The sequence below is a fragment of the Amphibalanus amphitrite genome, unplaced genomic scaffold, assembly GCF_019059575.1.
Source record: "Amphibalanus amphitrite isolate SeventyFive unplaced genomic scaffold, NRLGWU_Aamphi_draft 000408F_arrow, whole genome shotgun sequence".
Taxonomy (NCBI): Eukaryota; Metazoa; Arthropoda; class Thecostraca; order Balanomorpha; family Balanidae; genus Amphibalanus; species Amphibalanus amphitrite.
In genome coordinates, this window is record NW_024881902.1 from 1 (window position 1) to 22019 (window position 22019).

General features: G+C 48.7%; 1 protein-coding gene across 3 annotated transcripts; it reads right to left on the bottom strand.

Moving 5' to 3' along the window:
• Positions 1–260: 260 nt before the first annotated feature.
• On the bottom strand, positions 261–19702 carry LOC122390785 (sister chromatid cohesion protein PDS5 homolog B-like). Of its 3 annotated transcripts, none has more exons than XM_043384059.1 (6): positions 19539–19702; positions 14206–14354; positions 1935–2135; positions 1284–1468; positions 801–1008; positions 261–391 (listed from the first exon to the last, which is right to left on the bottom strand). In XM_043384059.1, exons 2-6 carry the CDS (start codon positions 14311–14313, stop codon positions 320–322), a joined length of 774 nt encoding a protein of 257 aa, XP_043239994.1. In that variant the 5' UTR covers positions 14314–14354; positions 19539–19702; the 3' UTR covers positions 261–319. The 3 variants fall into 3 exon arrangements, with proteins under 3 accessions (XP_043239994.1, XP_043239995.1, XP_043239996.1); XM_043384060.1 differs by lacking the exon at positions 19539–19702 and adding an exon at positions 19375–19429; XM_043384061.1 differs by lacking the exon at positions 19539–19702 and adding an exon at positions 19410–19428.
• Positions 19703–22019: the final 2317 nt, after the last annotated feature.

Consider the following 22019-nt stretch of genomic DNA (forward strand, 5'->3'; position numbering starts at 1 on the left):
GGGGTCCCCAGACACGAACAGACTAACCCACAGACATAGAACGAGCACGGCGAGGCCAGACAAACCCACCCCTCACCGGTGCGGCGGCTCAGTCTACTCGCGGCTCCGGGCGAGCTGGACTGACCTGAACTCGAGCTGGGACCACAGTCAGTGGACAGACCCCTCCCCACTGACCGGCCTCCTTGAACACGAGCTGGGGCACCACTGCCCGAAGGACACCCCCCCCCCCTTACTGACCGGCCCTCCCCAATGACCTTGAACTCGAGCTGGGGCACCACTGCCAGCAGCACGGTGGGACAGATGTGGTTCAGCTCGTAGATCAGGTCGTACACCTTCCTCGAGATGCCCAGCTTCTTCTCTCCTTGCCCAGAATCAGCACGTGGTTGAAAAACTGCAACGGCGCGCACATGCACAGGTCAGGGACAGCGCTGCGCCGAGGTCGTGTTTGATAGAGTTATACCTATCAGCAGCCGTCGAGTGCTAATTTGCAGAAGTTCCTCTGGATACAGGATGGCAATCAGAAGGCCAACAACCTAAGCATATAGGCCTGTCTGTGATCATTTTCATAATAATGTTCGCGAATATAACAAATGTTTAGCCGAAGAACTGACCGGGCCACGGGCCACTGACTGGTCTATAGGCTAGCCGCTGACCGGGGACCCGGACCGGGACCGGTCGCTGACCCGGACCGGGACCGGTCACTGACCCGGACCATGGACCGGTCACTGACCCGGACCGGGACCGGTCACTGACCCGGACCCTGCCCGGGGACCCGGACCCGAGTCCCGCTGACCGCTCACCGCCTGGATGTAGGGCTCCAGTGTGTCGCTGCACTTCATGATGAGCTCCTTGGCCAGGTGGTAGGCGTTGCGCCGTGACGACTTGGCCGGCTCCACGATGTTCATCAGGATGATGTCCATCAGCTCGTTGGAGACGACGTCTGACTCGTAGATCAGAGGGCAGAGCACGTCCAGCATGAAGCTCTTCACCTTACCAGAGTGCTCGTCACTGCGGCGGGGAGGGAGGGGAGGGGAGGGGAGGGGAGGGAGGGGGTCCGTGATGGGGGATACACTGCGCTTTAGCAGCCATATTTCACGCCGGCAACGGTCTCTGGGATTAAATTCTAAATGCCGTTTTTATATATGTTTCGTGAGGTGCATTTCTAGTGGGTCGCATGGTATATTTTCAAAGTATATGCGCATGAAACACGACAAAATCGTTGCACTATGAAGCAATATATCGACATACATTAGAAGTTATGCTTGTTGATCTGAAAGTCTTACTTGACAATTTTGAATGTAAGCGAGAAGAGGCTACAGATGATCTCGTTACTGTCCTCCAGCTCGAGGCACATGTTGAACGACTTGACGTAGGCCAGGTTCTCCAGCAGGTAAAAGTAGCGCTTGAACGCCGGGTCCTTGGGGTCCTTCAGACCGGCCAGCTGCTTTATCAGGAACATGAAGATCATCTGAAACCGAGATAACGTGTGTCAGCGACGATAAAAATGTTCAATGTATGAAAATACGTTCTGCAAACTGCAGCATTGTACGGAGAGACATGTTATTTGGAACTTTCTGGATCCTAGGGAAATTAGGGATGTCCTATCAACCTCCGTATGTACTCTCCAAGGCGGAAAGGTCAGGACGGGGTCGGAGCCGTGCCCTTGACCTGGACGGGATCATCATACGGACGTACACTGACCTTGACCTGAGGCCAGTTTTAGCAACAGAAAAATAGCCGCCTGCCAGAATTTTCCCCCTAAAGACCGCTTCACATACGGATCGTAAACGCGCTGGGCACGTAAGCGGATAAGGCTTTACCGTTTACGCTCCGTATGAAAGCGGTCTTTAGGCAGAAAATTCAGGCAGGCGGGTCTGTTAGTAAAACTGGCCTCTGGGCGGGGTCAATGTACTGATCGTGACCCGTACACTGACCTTGACCTGAGCGGGGTCCTTGTAGGGCGCCTCGGGCGCGTATACGCGGAGCACGTCGGCGATGCAGCAGGCCACCAGCAGCTGCACGTCCTTGCTGGGGTACTCGCGGAAGTAGTCGTCGGCGATGTGTTTGGCCAGCGGCAGGTACTCCTGGTAGGCGCCGTCATCCTGCACCATCGACTGGTACGTGTGCGCCAGCGTCTGTAAAATAGTGCAGGGAAGGGGTCACTACTCACTACCAACCCGTGGGCCAGCGTCTGTAACATGGGGCAGGGGAGGGTCACTACCAGCGTGTGTACACAGAGAGGGGCAGGGTCACTACCACCTGTGGGCCAGCGTGTGTAGTACGGGGAGGGAGGGGGCCGTCAGCGCCATTGTCGGCTGGCTTGGTTTTAGCTATGCCCTGGAGGCGTGGAGGGGAGCTAGGTGTTAGCTGTGCCCTGGAAGCGTGGAGGGGAGCAGGGTGTTAGCTGTGACCTGGAGGCGTGGTGGGGAGCAGGGTGTTAGCTGTGACCTGGAGGCGTGGTGGGGAGCAGGGTGTTACATAGCTGTGACCTGGAGGCGTGGTGGGGAGCAATGTGTCGGCTCTGCCCTGAATGCGTGGTGACTGGTGAGTGGTGGGGTCATGTGTTTGCTAGGTGTCAGCCTTGCCCTGGAGGCGTGGTGGGGAGCTATGTAGGTGTTAGCTGTGCCCTGGAGGCGTGGTGGGGAGCTATGTAGGTGTCAGCTGTGCCCTGGAGGCGTGGTGGGGATCCCGGCAGAAGCCCCAGGCGGGCGCCGCCAATCAATAGCGTAAGTGGCCCCAACAGAGGTGGGGGGCGGCGAATAGCCGGGGACGGCTTCCCCACGCTGCTCCCCGTGCTACGCCCGACCAGCGACGCCATACAGAGGGGATTTCCACAGCTGTCAAGACTATCGTGCATAGACGACAATCCACCAAGGTTCGCTGTTTGCTTGTTTTTCCAAACAAACATCAATAAACAAGCTGTTCACAAACAGAAGTGTTCATGATCAAGTGACGTCATCGGTCGAACTTTCGCATACAAGCAGCGAACAGTTCGCGAACACGGTAAAGAGTTTATCTTTGATCGGGGGGGGGGGGGGGTAAGACCCCTCTAGCAGCTTCGCACCCAATTGAGCTACAGCCTTCCGTAAAAATCAAGCGCGTACTCCGTTACGAGATACAGCGCCTGGTAACCGATTTTAGGGTCTCGGGTCAACTGCTGACCTCTGAGGTCGGGGCAAGTGCTCCAGGGTAAGGGTTGGGTTTTGGGTAAAATAATTTCATTTTAACCCGCGCCCTGCTGGGGGGGGGGTGTTTGAACACCCCCCCCCCTTGTGGTTTTTCGCGAATATCTCAGGGTCGCGGCACACTGATGGAAGTTTATACCGAGCTAGGCGTGCCCGAGCTCTCCCAATTCCACGCCAGCTCGGCTTAAGAGCGGCAACAGACGGCGGAGGTCATTGGTCAACGTCACCGCTGGGGCGGCGGTGGAGTTCCAGCGCCCGCCCTGGGCCCTGTTTCACCGCCCGACGCTGCGCGCGCTGCAGCACGCTGGGAGCTGAGGCATACCCCTGACGTCACTCGAATGACGTTGCGTGCGATCCGTTAGCTTATGGTAAATCGCGTTTGGAACAGAGACCTTGAAGAACCTAGTACCAATTGAACAGAAGTTTGAGTGCGAATACTGCTAGCGTGCGGATGGTGCTGGCGCCGCGGTGCTCGCGTTTTGCGATGACGTCATAGCGTAGCGTCAGAGGGAAGTTTGTTGATATTGCCATAGAAACCCAACGCGCCGACGCGCGCAGCGCACTGCAGCGCTCCGCCGTGAAACAGGGCCCTGATGTCTCGGAGATTCTCTAACGCCGCCTCACGCGATACTTAGTTTCGAAGAAAATCGGCGGGGGTGGGCGTTAACCCACGCCCTGGTGGGGGTGGGGGTGGGGTTATTTTTTGCCTCCCCCTCCAGACTTTTCGATATATCTCCAGAACCGCTGCGCCAATCGTCACCAAACTTACAGTACCTACCCTCCCGGGCATCAATTCTACACATTGTGACCAAAAATTTCCCAAAGGCTATGATAGGTTGGCCGTGAATGACGTCAGAGTGACGTCATGTTCTGCCGTTTTCGACCTGAAAAAGGTTTCGCGGGAAGAACTGTCAGGCCTACAGCTTTAAAGATACAGAAAAACGTAGCATACATAAACGGTGTAGAATTACCAGGGCTACAAAACTGCTATCTTGAAAATTTGATATTTTTGGATTTTGACCCCCAAAAAACAAAACAAAAAATTGAATGTGATGAGAAAAAAAAATCGATTTACGAGAAAACAAATGTATGTGAGTTTTCGGCTACCAAAGTTAAGATCGACACCTCTTTTTTTACCAAGTTATAGAGAAAAAAAAACTTCAAAATTGATGATGTCCAATTTTCAAACTCAATTTTTTAGCGATTCTAGACCACGAAGCGCAAAACAAAGACCATCATTAGACTCGCCGTGACGAGCTGCATCGAATCGATACCATGCATAACTTTTTTGACCTGACCTCAACCACGAAGTGACCTAAACCGTTCCTGGTGGTCTTATAACCAACACCATTGAGTTGGAAGTGAAAAATTGGCCATAAAACATGCATCGCACAGCCCTAGTAAAATTGGGTTCATGTGCTGACCCTTGGTGAACTGACCTGTGACCTGACCTGGTATTGCCACTGACCTCTAATAGCAACATATGTACTAGGCAGCTGACGCCCTATCGCTAATTTTCAATAAAATGCATTTAACTTGATGTTATAACGCATTCCCTAGAAGATCCGTGAACGGCAAAACATTTTATCTTTGACCTGACCTATGACGTCATCGGTGACCCCGAGGTCAATGAAATTAGACCTCCCTCGACAAATTTGACAGGGCTTTCGAACACCGATTCAATTTTACGGATCGGTCCAGTAGTTTCGGAGATACGGGGGGGGGCAAAAAATAGCCCCCCCCCCCCCACACCGGGCCTCGTTTCACAAAGCGAGTCCGTAACTTACGTCGGTTTTTGGGCTTGTATTGCAAGCGCATGTGAAGCGATAAATTTGTTTCGCCTTCTCCCTTCTGTTCTTGCTTGCAAGATAAAAAATTCAACGATTCAAAAATATCGTCACCGTTTCACATGCACTTGCAATACAAGACCAAAAACCGGCGTACGTTACGGACTCGCTTTGTTACAAGTCCTTTACGTTAATCACTATTTGGTTGCTGAGATCCGTGTTTGTGTTTTTCTAAATCGTTTCACTATTTTTAATAAGGTAAACAAAGTTCCATTCCAAGGTTTCTATTTCTTCTGACCTCAATTCTTATCACTCTCCCCAATCCATTGCACAAAATTCATCAATTGTTTGACCGCACGCGCAGTCATTTAAACGGCACGTCTGTAATCCGCAACATCTTCCCCCCGTGGGATGCGAATTCCACCATACTGGTGATCTAACAAGCGCTCTCCAGACGGTGCAGGCGCTGAATGGGTCGCACGACCGTCCCTTTCGTGGTTCGTACAGTTGCAGCTCGTGCTCTTCCATCTCGGCCTGGATACAGCCTTTCGATTACCCCGGTTGTCCAAAGTGCACGTGACACGCGTGGGTTGTCTTCAATGAGGACGAGATCTCTCACGTTGGGTTCTCTGACAGCTGAGGCGGTTCTCGTGGCGTTCGCAGCTCGCGGAGGTACTCTCGCTTCCAGCGGGCCCAGAGATGCTGGAGAACTCGAAGGTGATGTTCTCGCAAGGATCTCAGGTTCTGACCACTGCTCTGCGGGATAGAGACCTCATCAACAGTGTGGCACGATCTCGCGTGGAGAAAATCGTTTGGTGAGAGAGGCTGTACATCATCTGGATCATCAGTGAGCGCTGACAGCGGCCTGGCGTTGATGGCGCCTTCGATCTTACACAACACTGTATTTAGCTCCTGCCATGTGAGGAGGCTTCTTCTCAGGGTTCTACGCAAGGCTTCCTTTGTCAGGCGTATGAGTCTCTCCCAGAAGCCGCCCCACCATGGCGCCCTTGGCACGCTGAACCTCCATACTACACCTCTCGGTGCCAGTATGTTTGCTGCGCTCCGGAAGTTCAGGCCGTTGTCACTGAAGATGATTTGAGGCGTCCCACGGCGTGAGCAGAATCTCTCGAATGCTCCCATGAAATCTTCAGCTGAGAGCGTCTCTACGAGCTCCAGATGGATGGCTCGAATCACTGCACATGTGAATAGCACAATCCACATTTTTCGGGCCTCTGATCCTCTTGCAGCCTTTCTGTAGACGGGCCCAGCCATGTCAACGCCCACAGCGGAGAACGGAGGTCTTTGGCGCACTCTTTCCTTTGGCAGTGGAGCTATTTCTTGAGTGAAGGGTTCTGTATTGAACAGCTTGCAGTTTGGGCAGTCTCGAATTGTTCTTCCAACTACTTGTCGTCCGCGAGGGATCCAGAAGCGCTTTCTTAGCTGGTGCAGCGTTTGCTGCACTCCTCCATGACTGGTTTGTTGGTGATGGTCGAGAATAAGTAGCCGTACGTACGCGTGTCCACCAGGAAGAATTATCGGATGCTTTTCGTCACAGCTGAGTTCCGATTCCTGCAGCCTGCCCCTGACCTTTAGGAGACCATCCTCCTCAAAAGGGTTTAAGCCGTGTATCGGCGACTGTTTCATGATCTCGCTTCCTGAACGCAGTTGCTGGAGCTCATCCGGGTAGGCGTCCTGTTGTAGTTCTCTAAGCCAAATTCTTTCGGCTTCGTGAATCTCCTCAGCCACTAGATGTTCCGCTCCCGTGACTCTTCCTCTGGTCACAGCGATCCATCTCAACACCCAGGCAGTGACTCGGAGCAGTTTTTTCAAGGAGCTGTAGCGGCTGATGTCAATTGCGTTTGTAGCTGCGATTCTGTCTGCAGTGTTGCTTGTGTTTGAGATCAAAACTGGCGTGTTCATTGTCTTCTTTTCTTCTTCTCTGCACGCTGCTGGTTCACCAGTTGGCTGTTGTGCCGGCCACTCAGGCGGGGGCAACCGCAGCCATGCCGGGCCCTGTTGCCACAGATCTCCCTGCATCTTCCTAGCAGAGGCCCCTCTTGACGGCAGGTCGGCGGGATTGCTGCATCCAGGACAGTGTCGCCAGTGTTCCGGAGCGAATCTCTGCTGGATTTCGGTGACACGGTTGGATACAAACGCTCCCCATCGTCCTGGGTCGCTTCGAATCCAGGCGAGCGCCACAGCTGAGTCTGTCCATATGTACACGGATGTCGGTTGGACGATGAGAGATGTTAGCACATACTCGATGAGTCTCGCGCCGATGACGGCAGCCATCAGTTCCAGTCGCGCCAGACACATGCGTTTTGTTGGCGCCAGTCTCGTCTTCGCCATCACCAGTCGATTCTGGCGGGAAGCCGCGCTGTTTGGCCGTATGTAGACGGCGGCTGCGTAAGCCTCCTGACTTGCATCACAAAATGTGTGAATTTCGAAAGACTCCACGCTGTCATCTGCATATGGTCTCGGAATACCGATCGTTCCGAGATCACTTAGATCTTGGATCCATGCCAGCCAAAGGTGACGGGATTCTTCACTCATCAGGTCGTCCCAGTCGCTCCCCTCCGTCCAGAGTCGCTTTAGGAGCATCTTAGCCCTGACAGTAAATGGGGCTATTAGACCCAGGGGATCAAAGATGCGAGCTGAAACACGCAGAACGTTCCGTTTCGTGGCTGGGAGATCGGTTGCGAGGGCCAGCACAGTCGAGGGGTCAAATTTGAAGCTGTCTTCTGCTGGAGACCACAAAACCCCGAGCACCTTCTTTTCTGATCTCTCGCTATTATCGATCCGAACCGCGCTGGAGGTGTTTTCCTCAACTGCTGTTAGTCGCTGGTTGCTCGCCCACTTTCTCATATTCATCCTTGCTTCCGCGAAGATCTGTTTCGTTTCTTGAATGAAGGTGTTTGCTTCTTCTTCTGTCTTGAGACTCGTCAGAAGATCATCACAGTACAGGTCAGTAGTGAGTCTTCGAACTGACAGAGCGTGGCTGTCCGTGTATTGCCTGAGGTGCCTTCGGATCGTGGCCTGTAGAAGGAACGGCGAGGCGCTGACTCCAAAGGCAACCCTCTTCATCCTGAACACGGTTGGCTCCACTTCTGGGCTTTCTCGCCAAAGGAATCTTGTGACGTCACGATCTTCTGGATGGAGGCTTAGTTGTAGAAAAGCCTTTTCGATGTCTGCTGTGACGGCAACACGATTCAGGCGGAATCTGATCAGAATTCCCGCAAGGTCGGCGATGAGGTTTGGTCCGGGTAGCACAAAGTCATTCAGCGACTTTGGATGTCCAGCAGAAGCGTCGAACACTACACGCATCTTATCGCTCTTATGCACTGCATGGTGAGAAAGAACATGGATTGGTCCATCTGGAATCACTGGAGCCCGCTCCGCATAGCCATCTTCTAAGTACTGAAGCAGAGCCCTCTCATACTCCGCTTTCTGATGCTCTCGCTTCAGGCCCTTTTCACAACGTTCCAGACGGAGCCTGGCGATCTGCTCGTTTTCAGGTAAGGAATTAAAGTTTTCCTTCTTGGGCCATCGCACTTCGTACCTGCCATCTGGGAGCCTCTTGCATGTCTCTTCGAAATGCATCATCGCAGCGTCCTCCATTGTCTGTTTTTATTCACGGTCACTTGCATACGTGGGATCTTCTATGCCGATACTCTCCAGGTCCCACAGTTGCTGCAAGTCGTCTTTCGTTTCCCTTGTCCGAATGAGAAGTGCGTGTTTCTCGGTTTCTCCAGCCGTGTGGAGACGTCCACCTAAAATCCAGCCAAACACTGATTCCATAGCGATTGGACCGGAATGACTGAATCGACTGCGCCCTGTCATCACATCCTGGTACAAGTCCATTCCGAGTAAAATGTCAATTGATTCGTTGTCCTTCCACATTGCCGGCGGATCTGCCAAGACCAGATCTTTCAACTGATCCAGATCTTCCTCGGACACGGTCAGGCCTGTGTTCACAGCGCCACAAATTGTGTCGATCTCCGCCATGTCCATCATCAGTCCGCTTGATATTTCGTCTCCGACGCGCTTCAGCGTGATTGAGACTCTCTTCAGAGCCTTGTGACGTTCTTCATCACCACCAAAAGTCATGATGTTGGTGTCCTGTTCACCCGTCTCCTCACATCCAAGCCGGGCGGCCAGTCGCTTGGTGACGAAAGACTGGTTCGAGCCGGTGTCAATTAGCATTTTGACACGCTCCTCACCCTTTGGGCCCATGGCTACAGCACGCGCTGTTTGTAACACCACGGCGGAGCCATTTTGTACCTGAGATCGTGCTGCCAGGATTGGAGTGGTTTTCTCTGATCCATCTGATCTGTTTTCAAGACACAACAGCAGGTGGTGTTTACGCTTACAAATGGCACAGCACTTCTGGCTCTCACAGGTACTTGCGATGTGCTGCGGTCCTAAGCATAGGAAACAGCTACCCGAAGCCAATAGACGCCTACGTCGCTCTTCGGTAGACAGCTTGACCGCTTCATGGCACGCACTGCTCTCATGTTGCTCATCGCAAAATGCGCACCTTTGTTGTCGGTTGTTAGAACGAACGTGCAACGCTGAGGCGGACCTGATAACACTGGACCGTCCAGTGTCCCGTGTCAGACGCATTTTCGCGTCGTTAGTCTGGAGCTTCCTGCAGATGTCATGTAATGTTTGATTTCTTGCCTCCAAATATTGTGTGGCGGTTTCAGAAACTTCTTCCAAATTTTGCAGATCTCTCTCCTTCAGGAACAGGCGAAGCTCTGTAGCGCAGGTATTCATGAATTGTTCATGAATGATAAGATCCTTCAGTCCTTTCCGTGTATCATCTACCTCTCCGAGCTCTATCCACCTGTTCAAGTAAGATTGGAGTCTAGCCACAAATTGAGCTGGTGTCTCACCGGGTTCCGGTCGTGACTCTCGAAGCTTTTTCCTATAGCCTTCTGCGGTCAGGCCGTAGCCTCGCAGTAAAGCTTCTTTAATCTGTTGATAGTCTGAAGACTGATCAGCGTCGAGTCGGAAGTAGATGTCCAAGGCCTTGCCTGTCAGCAGTGCACTCAAGGACACTGACCAGTGCTCCTCAGGCCACCCGGCCGCTCTCGCAAATCTTTCGAACCTCAAGAGATAGCTGTCAATATCATCCCGTCCCTCCACAAACGGGGGCAGCTTCGGTGTCTTCACTGCACTGACAGCATCTGTTGTTGAGCCTTGCATTTCTGATTGGTATTTTAGTTTTTCTAGTTCGTGTTTCCTTTCCTTTTCTCGTTCTTGGATTTCTCTTTCGTGTTATTTTATTTCCCTTTCACGGTCTTCTTTTTCTTTTTCGGCTTTCCTCTCCCGTTCCAGCCTTCTGTCTTCTCTTTCAGTGTCCTTGTCGAATCTATCAGCTGCAAATCGGAGAGCTTCTTCCCCCTGCAGCCCATATCTAGACGCTAATTCCAGGTACTTTTCAATCTTGTCCTGTCACGGTCACCACTCTGTTACAAGTCCTTTACGTTAATCACTATTTGGTTGCTGAGATCCGTGTTTGTGTTTTTTCTAAATCGTTTCACTATTTTTAATAAGGTAAACAAAGTTCCATTCCAAGGTTTCTATTTCTTCTGACCTCAATTCTTATCACTCTCCCCAATCCATTGCACAAAATTCATCAATTGTTTGACCGCACGCGCAGTCATTTAAACGGCACGTCTGTAATCCGCAACACGCTTTATGAAACGAGGCCCTCAGGTCGCTTTATAAACAAACCCCACCAGGGCGCGGGTTAAGCGCCCGCACAGTCAGTGGCATTCGGCTGGAGGCTCAGTCAAGTGCAAGTTAACTAATTTCACATCTAAACTGAAAATGTCACGACAATTATAATATGTCAGACAATTATATCATTATACCAATTGTCCCGTTACTTTTTCGGTTGTGAATGTGAGTTTCCGGGTTCTTAAAGTGACCATCCCACCTAAACATTAGTTTTGAGTTGAGATAGCCAAATTGGTGGCCATGCCCTGAAAATACCGGTTTGGGCACTCACAACATCGAAAAATGCTTTAATTCGGAGATATGGAATTTCAAACTTGCAGTTTTCGGATTCTAAGGGGCTAATGCATTGGAATGCCCCCTTAGAATTTGCGACGTCAGCGGAGGTCTAACGATTTTTAAATCTTTTACTAAAACGTTTGGTAGCACGCGGTGGTATATGCTGCGTTGCGCGCAATAAATGCCGCACTTTCTAATAAAGTCGCTAGGAACAGTGGAGATCCCAAAAAGTAAACAAAAGTAAAAGTCTAATATCTTGAAAACCGGTGAATATTTTCGATGAAATTTAGTAGATATTCGTTTTCGCTCTTTCTGAACCGAGCGACATCACTTTCATGCCAATTCATTAACGTTTTGAAGGTGGGAGGGTCCCTTTAAGCAATTATTCGGCTGGCCTAGAAGAGTAGGATCTCTCGAAATCATGGTAAAAACTAGTATGTTTCGGCTAGTTTCGGCTAACCATAATCACTGCAAGTGTCGACATGCAGCACCATCAGCTCGGTAAGACGGGCTAGGAGGGAGCCAGCTCGGCACCATTAAAGGGACACTCCCACCTTAACATTAGTTTTGAGTTGAGATAGCCAAATTGGTGGCCATGGCCTGCAAATACCGGTTTGGGCACTCACAACATCGAAAAATGCTTTAATTCGAAGATATGGAATTTCAAACTTGCAGTTTTCGGATTCTAAGGGGCTAATGCATTGGAATGCCCCTTAGAATTTGTGACGTCAGCGGAGATCTAACGATTTTTAAATCTTAGACTAAAACCATCGTTAACACGTGGTGGTATACGCTGCTTTGCGCGCAACGTCTGCCGCACTTTAAGGCTACCAAATTATTGCTTCCAAATAAAGTCGCTAGTAACAGGGGAGATCCCAAAAAGTAAACAAAAGTAAAAGCCTAATATCTTGAAAACCAGTGAATATTTTTCGGTGAAATTTGGTAGATATTCGTTTTCGCTCTCTTTCTGAACCGAGCGACATCACTTTCATGCTAATCCATTAACTTTTTGAAGGTGGGAGGGTCCCTTTAAGCAATTATTCGGCTGGCCTAGAGGAGTAGGATCTCTCGAAATCACGGTAAAAACCAGTATGTTTCGGCGAGTTTCGGCTAACCATAATCACTGCAAGTGTCGACATGCAGGCTGCACCATCAGCTCAGTAAGACGGGGTAGGAGGGAGCCAGCTCGGCACCATTAATTCAGCGTGGTCCAACTGGGCAACTGAACGCCCGCACCGAACGTGCTGCCGTGGCACACGAGCGGCTGAGAGCGCCGAGCCAGCATTTCCCGACGCCACGGACCCGCCGTCCCGATAGCACCCGGAGAGGTCACCGACCACGGACCGGCGACACCCAGACTGGTGCGCAGCTTCACAGCTGGTCACTCAATGCCAGACACATTACGGTAACTCTCCCAGTAGTGCGTTGCGGCCTTTCCCGGCACGTGTGCGGGCCGCGGGGCATCGGACGCTATCGTCTGGTGCGCCGCGATACGCCGCCGCGGTCACCGAGGAGTGGGTAACGAACGTCCGAGGTGTGTATCGAGTGTACCGAGGGGGGGGGGGCACAGCCGACGGGGGATATCTACACCCCAGCCCCCAGAGCAGAGCACACTCAACACTATGAACGCTGGTCACACACAGACGGGTCCGGCACCCACACTAATGCATGGGACCAACATCATTTCACATGTTTGAACGCTTGAAACCACGAAAAGAATGCAAAGGCGCGGCTAATGCGAGCCGACATACGCCGAATCGCGATTCCGGCCAAACACGGTCTCGAAAAGTAGGTTACAGGTCAAAGGTCATTCGGGTCTGAGTCATGAAATTTTCAGGGTAGGTATAAAATTGATCAACTCGAGGGTACTTAAGTATCGTCGCGATTGACCGCTTTTTACGCGAGTTATTCGCGAAAAAAAAAAACGAGGGCGGGGTCTGTTCGACCCCCCCCCCCCCATACGGGCGAGGGTTAACCCTCGCCGTACCAATTGGTTTTCTACATACGCGCCGGCCGAGGGGGGGGGCGGGTTCGACCCCCCCCCCCCTCGCCGTTTCGCCCCTGGTGGAGCTAGCGCGTCGCGGAAAAAACGAGCGTGTGCGCCGTTACGAGACGCAGAGATTGGTACCCGATTTTAAGGTCCTAGGTCAACCGGTGACCTCTGAGGTCAGGTCAAGTGCCCCAAAGTACGGTTCAGTTTTTGGTGAATAACTTCGCAAAAAACGGCCGCAGAGCCGCGATTTTGGCAGCATCGTGTTCGCCTCGCACAGGCGCGTCGAATGATATACTTTTTGTTCGGGTCAGGTCAACTTAGGGTGTTGACCTCAGGTCAAGGTCAGGTCAGCACCCCCAGGTCACGAAGTTGGTCGAAAGAAGTCATGTCGCATATCATTCGATTCGGCAGGTCTTCCTGAGTCCATTGGTGGCTTTCTCGACTCGCTAGCTCAGTTTGATCGGGAGTTATTGACGAAAAACTAATATGACCTTGATGACGTCATAAATAACGTCACGCAAGGTCAACATTGCAAAAGTGACGCATCTAACCTTGCAAGGAGTGCATCAAATCACGATTCTGTGTGCTTGAGATAGTTGGAGATCGTTCCCAGCGCCAAAATAGCCGTTTTCATTTTTCCCCATGGACTTATAATGGTGAGGTCACGAAAATGACCTGACCTCATATGAACTTTAGGAAAAATCCGAGATATACAAGTTGTGAGACTCATAATGGATACTAGATCCTGCAAGTTTCATTTCCCTGTGACATCTCCTCTGGCAGTGAGGGCGTTGCGAAGTTGCGACATCTGAAGACCGTGCAGAGGTTCACTTATGACGTCATAGGTCAGTGACCTGACCTGACCTAAAAATGCAGTTGGTGTCGAAAGATGCGGCTTGGATCAAAAGTCAGGTATGCCAAGTTTCAGCTCTCTATCGCCAGCGTGTTCGGAGCTATCGCGAAAAAAAACCCTATGGGGGGGGGGCGGCACCCGCCCCCCTCGGCCGGCGAGGGTTAAGTATTTTCCACCCACAGGCCATAATTTGGCAATGAAACGCATGACCTTCGCACCAGTTGCATCCCCCTCCTCCCCCCCCCCCCTCTCCCAGCAGGTGACGGGTGCACCCACTCCTATTGAATCCAGCACCCCTGCCCTCAGTCTGCAGCCCCTCAGAACACCTCAGAACCCCTCAGCAGCCCCTCAGTGCACCCGACTCACCTTCAAACGCCTGATGAGCTCGTCTGGGCCGAGGTCCTCGGTGATCTCGCGGCACCCGGGCGGGTACACGATGGCCGCCGACTCGCTCGACGGCCCCGCACGAGACATGGCCGCGTCCGCCACTCCCGCTCAGCCGGTGATGGAACCTCCTGTCAGCACACACAGCCGTATCAAAACCCGGTGCCGCCCACCACTGCCGCTCCCTGGAACCTCCTCTCAGCACACACAGCTGTATCAGAAATGGCACCATCCACCACCCCCACTTCGTTGGTCACGGAACCATGGTCAGCAAACATCACAATCTATCAGGGGGCCCTGGTGAGTGGACTTCTTTGAACTGGGGATAACATAGAATTGTTCATGAGATTCCAATAAGGCTTCATAATTTCCCAACAAATTTTGCCTGACATGACCTTATCAGGCCTTCCTCATTTTGGCCTGCGCTCGGATGGGCCGTTTTTCGCGTGAAATCAGGCTGAGGAATTCCTCACGAAAACAGCCGTACGCGCATCTCGAAACGGGGGGAATCCCGCGGGATCCCGCGAAACAGACCTGCCCAAACGACCATTTTCGTGAGGTATTCCTCAGCGTGGAAATTTCACGCGAAAAACGGCCAGTACGAACGCACGGCTGGTCAGACCCAATGCTCCCAGTGTATCACAGGAGGATATAGGTAGTCCCACCACAGTGATTGTTTGCTAACACAAGTTTGTTGGGTACCGAAACTAACCATCCCATGTCAGATCACTGAGCTATAAAGTGCAAAAAGAACAGGCCTTACAGCAGAGCACTTGCCAGAAATAATTAACCAAATGCCATGAATAATGAATATTGATGAGAAGCGAGGCCTCACTTTAATACCTGGAGTGGAGTGTGGGCCAGCTCCAGATGCATGCCCCCCCCCCCCTCCTTGGAGACCAAAAGGATCCCATCGCGCCAGGCCAGAGGCCCTATTCCATAGGGGCCCCTGGCTTACACAATGGGCCCCTGCGACAGTGCCGGTCTATGGGTCCCTACATCGACCTGAGAGAGCCCTCTGTTCACCTGAAAGGCCCTCTCTGTTGATCTGTTGGTTTCCGACTGTTGGTCTGACCCTATGTCGGTTTGAGGGATCTCAGATTGGATCCACTGCCAATCTGAGGGGCCCCTATCGGTTTGAAGAGGACCTCAAATGACCTGAACGGCCGTTAGTTTGTCTGAGAGGGCCCTCCATCGGTCTGACAGGCACTCTGCAAGTGCAAGGGGGCCTTATGTCGGTCTGAGTGGCCCTTAGACGGCTTACATGACCCTCAGACGGCTTACGAGGCTCTCATGGGCTGTAGGGGCCTTTAACGGTCTGAAGGACCCTTATCCGACCTACGGGGCCCTCAGACCGCCCTCAGAACCGGCTGAGCGACTCTATGAAGCTATTTGTGGGCCTTGCTTGCCCCCTCAGACCTAACATTTTTTCTTTTCAATAATTTTTTTATCTATTTTATGAAGCTATTTGTGGGTCTTGCTTGCCCCCTCAGATGTAATATTTTTACTTTTTTAATAATTTTCCCCCATCTATTTGGGCCCCTTCAACAAAGTGGATGAAATCTGATGACATTTTAGATTTCGAGGGGGTTACCTTGGGTCCCTGTAAATTTGGTTCCCTCCTTGAGGAAATCCTGGCTACGCCCCTGCCAATAAAATATGGAAAGTAACATCAAAATATTTGTGTCAAAGCAGTGCAGTGCTGAAGCCAGGCAATGCCTTGGGAGATAACAGGCAATGATAAGTCATGTGATTAGCTTCTTACTTGGGGATCGCATGGAAAGTAAATTGGTGATAGGTCCTAAAGTAAATACCTAAATACCTATTATCTTACATCAGTATCCCCAAACATTCATCAAAACTCAAATTTAAATATCCATAGGTAGATAACCCACATTTCAACAAAGTCAAAGGAAAGAATGCAGGCAATAGGTTAAGTGCATTTACTCATAGTTTATTATAAAAAAACTTCTGATGAATATTTGCAAAAAAAAAACAATGAATGTCCTAAAATACCTAATGGACACCTGTGTTGTCAGAATGGTTGACAAATTTATGCCTAAAATGCACAATAGTAGTAAAGCAGGCAATTATAGGCATCACACTCTTTTGGCAACCAAGGAGAGGTGCTGTAGCCTGTAGGTTAGGTTGTAGCTTTTAGGTTTTAGGTGGTATGTTTGGTATTTGTCAAGATAAGGTCCAATCTAGAATTGTGGCCCTGTGGATATAAATATGCAACAGCAGAAAGTTTAGATTGTAGGTTAGGTTAGGTTAGGTTGTGGGTTAAAGGTTTTAAGTTGTAGGTTGGTAGGTTTGTAGGATGTAGGTTGTCAGGTTCTAGGTTTGTAGGTTGACTTGTAGGTTTGTAGGTTTGTAGGTTGTAGGTTGGTAGGTAAGGTTAGCTCAGGTTTGATTGTATTTTTTTTTTTTGCAAGCCATATAAGCATCATTTTTTTAATCAGGATGTCAAATAGTGTAAGCATATGAAAAAAACATCCTTTAAATCTTCTTGGGACTTTATCTTGACATTTAGGTACCTACTGTAGGTTTTAGGTTGTAGGTTTTAGGTAAGGTTAGGTCAAGTTTGATTAGGTTTGATTTAGTTTGATTAGAAATCATCTCAGTTGGGCAAACTAGGCTTCTGGAATTAAGTAATCCGACTTCTTAAGGGTAGTGAAAGGCAATCAATAAATTGATTCACTTTGAACAGCTCATCAAAATATTGATTCCATGCTCAGCTGGCTAATCATTATTTTGATTCACAGGTAATGTTAACAGATAGGCAACAATGGCTTGCAAGAATACATCATTTATCTTACTATCATTCTCATTTAGTGGTATCCTCAGCACCACAACCGATACCTATAGCATTGTTGTACTTCACCTTCACTACATTTGATAACAATTCACAATTTTTAAATGTCAAGAATACAAAAACTGAAGCAACAGGTAAAAACCATATATTAAGTATAAAAGCACTACAACAGTGAAAATTAGGGGTTTGAAAATTTCATTTTGCCATTTTACACAAATACTACTTATCAAGTATGCAATTCATGATACAAAAATAACATACAGTGTGATTATCGCAAAGCAGCTTTTACGTGATGGCCAGTGGTTCTGTCTTTTGTTCATTCACAAGGTCAGACAATTTCTTAGTTTTGAGGAAACACTTTTTGCATACCTACCACATTTTCCTACCTATTTAAAGGAAAATCTCATCATCATTGGCCATTTTTCTAGTATGACGATACATTTAAAATCAAAAGTGTAGGTACCCAAATAAATAAAAAAATTGATTCCATTCCCATATTTGGTCGGTATATGTCAAGTTTAGGTCCTAACTACAATTGTGGCGCTGTTGATACGAATATAAAACAGCAAAAATTTTAGGTTTTAGGTTAGGTTAGGTTGTAGGTTTGTAGGCTTTAGGTTGTAGGTAGGTAGGTTTGTAGGTTAGGTTAGGTTAGGGTAGGTTTGTAGGTTGTAGGTTGGTAGGTTATAGGTAAGTAGGTAAGGTTAGGTCAGGTTTGATTATGTTTTTTTCTTTTATTTGCGAGACATATGAGTATCATTTTTGGATTCAGGATGTCAAATAATGTAAAAATATGAAAAATTTATCAATGAAATCTTCTTAGGACTTAAACTTGACATTTACCTATTTGGTCATGGCTCCTTCTTGCACCAAAATTATTGATGCCTCCATATTTTGATTCCAGAAGTCTAGTTTGTCCAACTGATCTCTGGGTATAGCACCTCTCCTTGGTTGCAAAAAAAAACAAGTGTGACGCCTGCTTTACGACTACCGTAAAACGGGGTGTTAAGGGACAGTTTTGAGGTGTTTTGTTATATAACTCAAGAAGGGTTGGAGATAGAAGCATCAAACTGTCAGCATTTTATGTGGAATTTGGTGCTTTACATGCCTGCCACATTAAAGTTTTTAAGATTTATACCTGCATATTTTTTTATTACTTTTCATCACTGTCCCTTAGCACCCCAATGTGGGGTGTTAAGGGACACCTATATTATTCCAAGAAATGTTCATCAAATGCCCACAATTAGGGTGTGGAAGGGCACACAATTTATTTATTGAAATGTTTTGCATATTCTGTCACAAAACAAGTCAGGTTCATTCACCACTAATGACCTTTTTAGCCAATTACGTGTAATGCAGTTTACGCTTGTGGAAAATGTGCTAATTATAAGGTAAACAGAACCAAAAAGTAATCTTCTGTCATCAATAAAAACCCATGTTGAAGCTAGTCACTTGTCATTATGTTGCCCTCTTTGTTTTAGCCTTTTTATGATGACTTCACATTTATCTACATCAGTCTCCATTGACCCATCATTGTAAAAGAGAGTGTGAGATGTTTTGTTACATAACTTAAGATATGTTAGAGATAAAAGCATGAACTTGCCAGCATTTTATGTGGAATTTGGTGTTTTCCATGCCTACTGAAAGAAAACTTAATGAAATTATATTTATATTTTATTTTTTATTTTTTCTTCTCTGTCCCTATCCACCTCAAAATATGCATGTATCCAGAAAAGAGGAAGAGGATGATGAATGAATGGGTGGATTTGCACAAGTTTTTCAGGAAACATGTGTAATACATGTGACAATACACCTATGCATTCATTTTCCCTGTACACCCACTAGTTTATGTGGTACACACAGAGTTTTGGAGATGTTTCAATTTTGTGAAAATGTAGCATGATTTTCAAATCCATTTTTGAACCAAATCACTTGCATGAAAAACCATACCAATTTGTCCTATGGTTAAGAGCAAAACAGTGTCAACTACCACACTGAAGTTTTTATTGAACCTTCTCAAATAAGGAAGTTAATATGACTCAAAGTTTTTCCCATGCAACTGTCCCTTAACACCCCACTGTCCCTTAACACCCCATTTTACGGTACCTACCAAATGCACTGCATAAAAATATCAAGAAAATTATTGGCCACTCAGACAACAGACCATCTTTTTAATCTAAATCACTTCACAGTACAGACACAATCCAAACAGCCCCCCCTCCCCCTCTCAACCTCCTTCAGTAAACAACGCAGTAAACGATGCATGCGTATTCAGCACATAAAGTTCAAATCGCTTGGACACAGTAGCAATGCCATGATTCGAATGCAATACTTGCCACAAATCTAAAGGTCACGGTCACGGTATAATTACAAACATCGAGATGGGGCCAGGGGGCATGCACGACGGTCACCCATCGGACGCCGCCATAATTTTACCTGACGATTCCGGCACAAGATGGCACTTTCGCTTGTAAAAATGTTGGCCCGGGAAGCAGCTTACCAGTGACTGGACGTGAAGGTCAACCCTTCAAAGTTGAGCTTGCGATGAAATGAAGATGGTAGTACTTCTAAAAATGATAAAAACGTAATTTTAATCCACAAAACCAACCCTCCTCACCGACACAACAGGAAATGGCGCGACTCCACCGGCAACCTCGCGACGCGATTGGCCGATTTGTGAAGAATAGTTGCGAAATAGGTCACGAGATGTCGCCTACTTCGGGTTCGCTCATATCCTTCGCTAGGTGTCACTACTTCCGCTGCAACGTTTCACAGCTTTCTATCTTTAACAAAAACAAAGCTTTGAAATACTGTGGGTAACGTAACTTTACCTTTAAACAATATTTTGATTGTCGATTTGTAACTACTTTTAACGAAAAAAGCTTTGAAACGGATAAGTCAAAATATTGGAGATACCAAAAAAGCAACGCTAATTTGAAACTGTATGTTACAACTAATGGTAAACGTAATGATACGAACGCTTTTCTTTTAGAAACTGATTGATTCCAGTTCAGTGTCTTCCGAAGAAAAGTGTAAAATCGATTTGTAGCCGATTTGCATCCATTCAAAGGTCAAAACATTTATGATATTCTGAGTAAAATCAGTTATCACCTTAGGTCTTGGTCAAATTTAGCGCGGGCCGTTTGAAAAAGCGCAATGTTCTTATTAGCGGACATAATCAAATGCTCCAGGTTCCAGTCACTTGCGATTCATCACAAGGATCCTGCTGGAATGCTAGCTCCGGTGCTCCAGAAATCACGGCCGTGGCTGTGGGCATTGTATTAGGTATTCCGGCGATCGTTTACTGACTGCCTACTGCTGATGGCCGTAATTCTCGGTCCAGCTTGGGCCTAGGAATTACTATGAACGTCAAACCCCTTGAGACCCCACTTTTTTGCGATAATTTTTAAATGCGTCAACTTTCGTTGACAATATTCTGGCAATGTATGTTTCAGAACCTGCCGAAACTTTTATTACTAAGGTATTTTGACGCCAAACGATTATGGTTAAGGTACTTCTCATTCACTCGTAATGTTAAGGTCAATTCAGGCCCGGGCAGAGGCTTGCGCTCGGCCACACTCGAGCCCCGCCACCAGCGCCATCTGCTCTAAATGCCATCTACCAGCGCCCGCTACCGCTACCAGCTACCGCCCATCATCAAGCCTGAATGGAGCGAGAGACGCGAGTGACCGGTCGCCGGGCAAGGAGCGCCGGAGGGGTAGGGCGGAGCTTAGCGCTGACGTCATTACGTGGCTCCGCCCCGTGAGCGCGTAGCCTCTACCCAAACAGCAGATTCGTTCCGTGAAATTTAACATTACGAGTGAATGAGAAGTACCTTTAATAATCGTTTGGCGTCAAAATATCTTAGTAATAAAAGTTTCGGCAGGTTCTGAAACACACATTGCCAGAATATTGTCAACGAGAGTTAACGCATTTAAAAATTATCGCAAAAAAGTGGGGTCTCAAGGGGTTTGACGTCCATAGTAGGTGGGAATTAGGACAAATGTTTCTTGGCCGGCACGAGAAGAACAGTTGATGCACTCCTACGGTTGTTAGGTGAATCTTTCAGGAAATGCTTGAATGGATCGGACGCTCTAGATCAGGGCTGCGGAGTCGATGGATTTTCGGCGACTCCGACTCCGACTCCGACTCCGGCTTTCAAAAACCAGCTCCGACTCCGACTCCGACTCCGGGCAGAATTGTCGACTCCGACCGACTCCAACTCCCGACTCCGACTCCGCAGACCTAGCAGGGCTGCGGAGTCGACAGATTTTCGGTGACTTCGACTCCGACTCCGGCTCGGGTTTCTAAAATCGACTCCGACTCAGACTCCGGTCACAACTGTCGACTCCGACCGACTCCGACTCCGACTCCGAATTCGACTCCGCAGCCCTGCTCTAGATGATATTATTTCAGCTAAATTGCTTAGCTTTGACGTCATATGCCTATGTCAGGTCACATCCGGTCCAAATAAGCGTGCTGTGATCTGATCTGAGCGAGTTCCCTAGCTTCTAGCTCACTAGCGTACCCACCTAACTAGTATGTTTCTGTGTTGTATTGTATTGAGATAATGAGTGTCAACCCGCGCCGTGCTGGGGGGGGGGGCGTTTTTACGCCCCCCTCCGTTTTTGCGAATTTTTCAAAAACTGCTCGCCGCCGTCACCAGCAGTTTGTTTGCTATAATTTTGGATAGAGACGTGCTAAAGCGGTAAAAATACGTCAGATGTGTTCAGCTCGACGATACGGATCGGCTGATATGCATGACCCTTTCCCGTCAGGTCATGACCTTGACCTGAGGACAGTGAGGTCAACTTTTCAAAACGATTTTAAGTTCAACGCATGGTTCATTCGACGCGTCTCGACGAGAGGAACACGATGCTGGCGAAATAAATGTGGCTCTTGAGTCAAAAATCATTACCGAAAATATGTTTCGTGAAAACGGCTATTCTTCGAGTTTTTGCACACTGGGGGCTAACCGTTG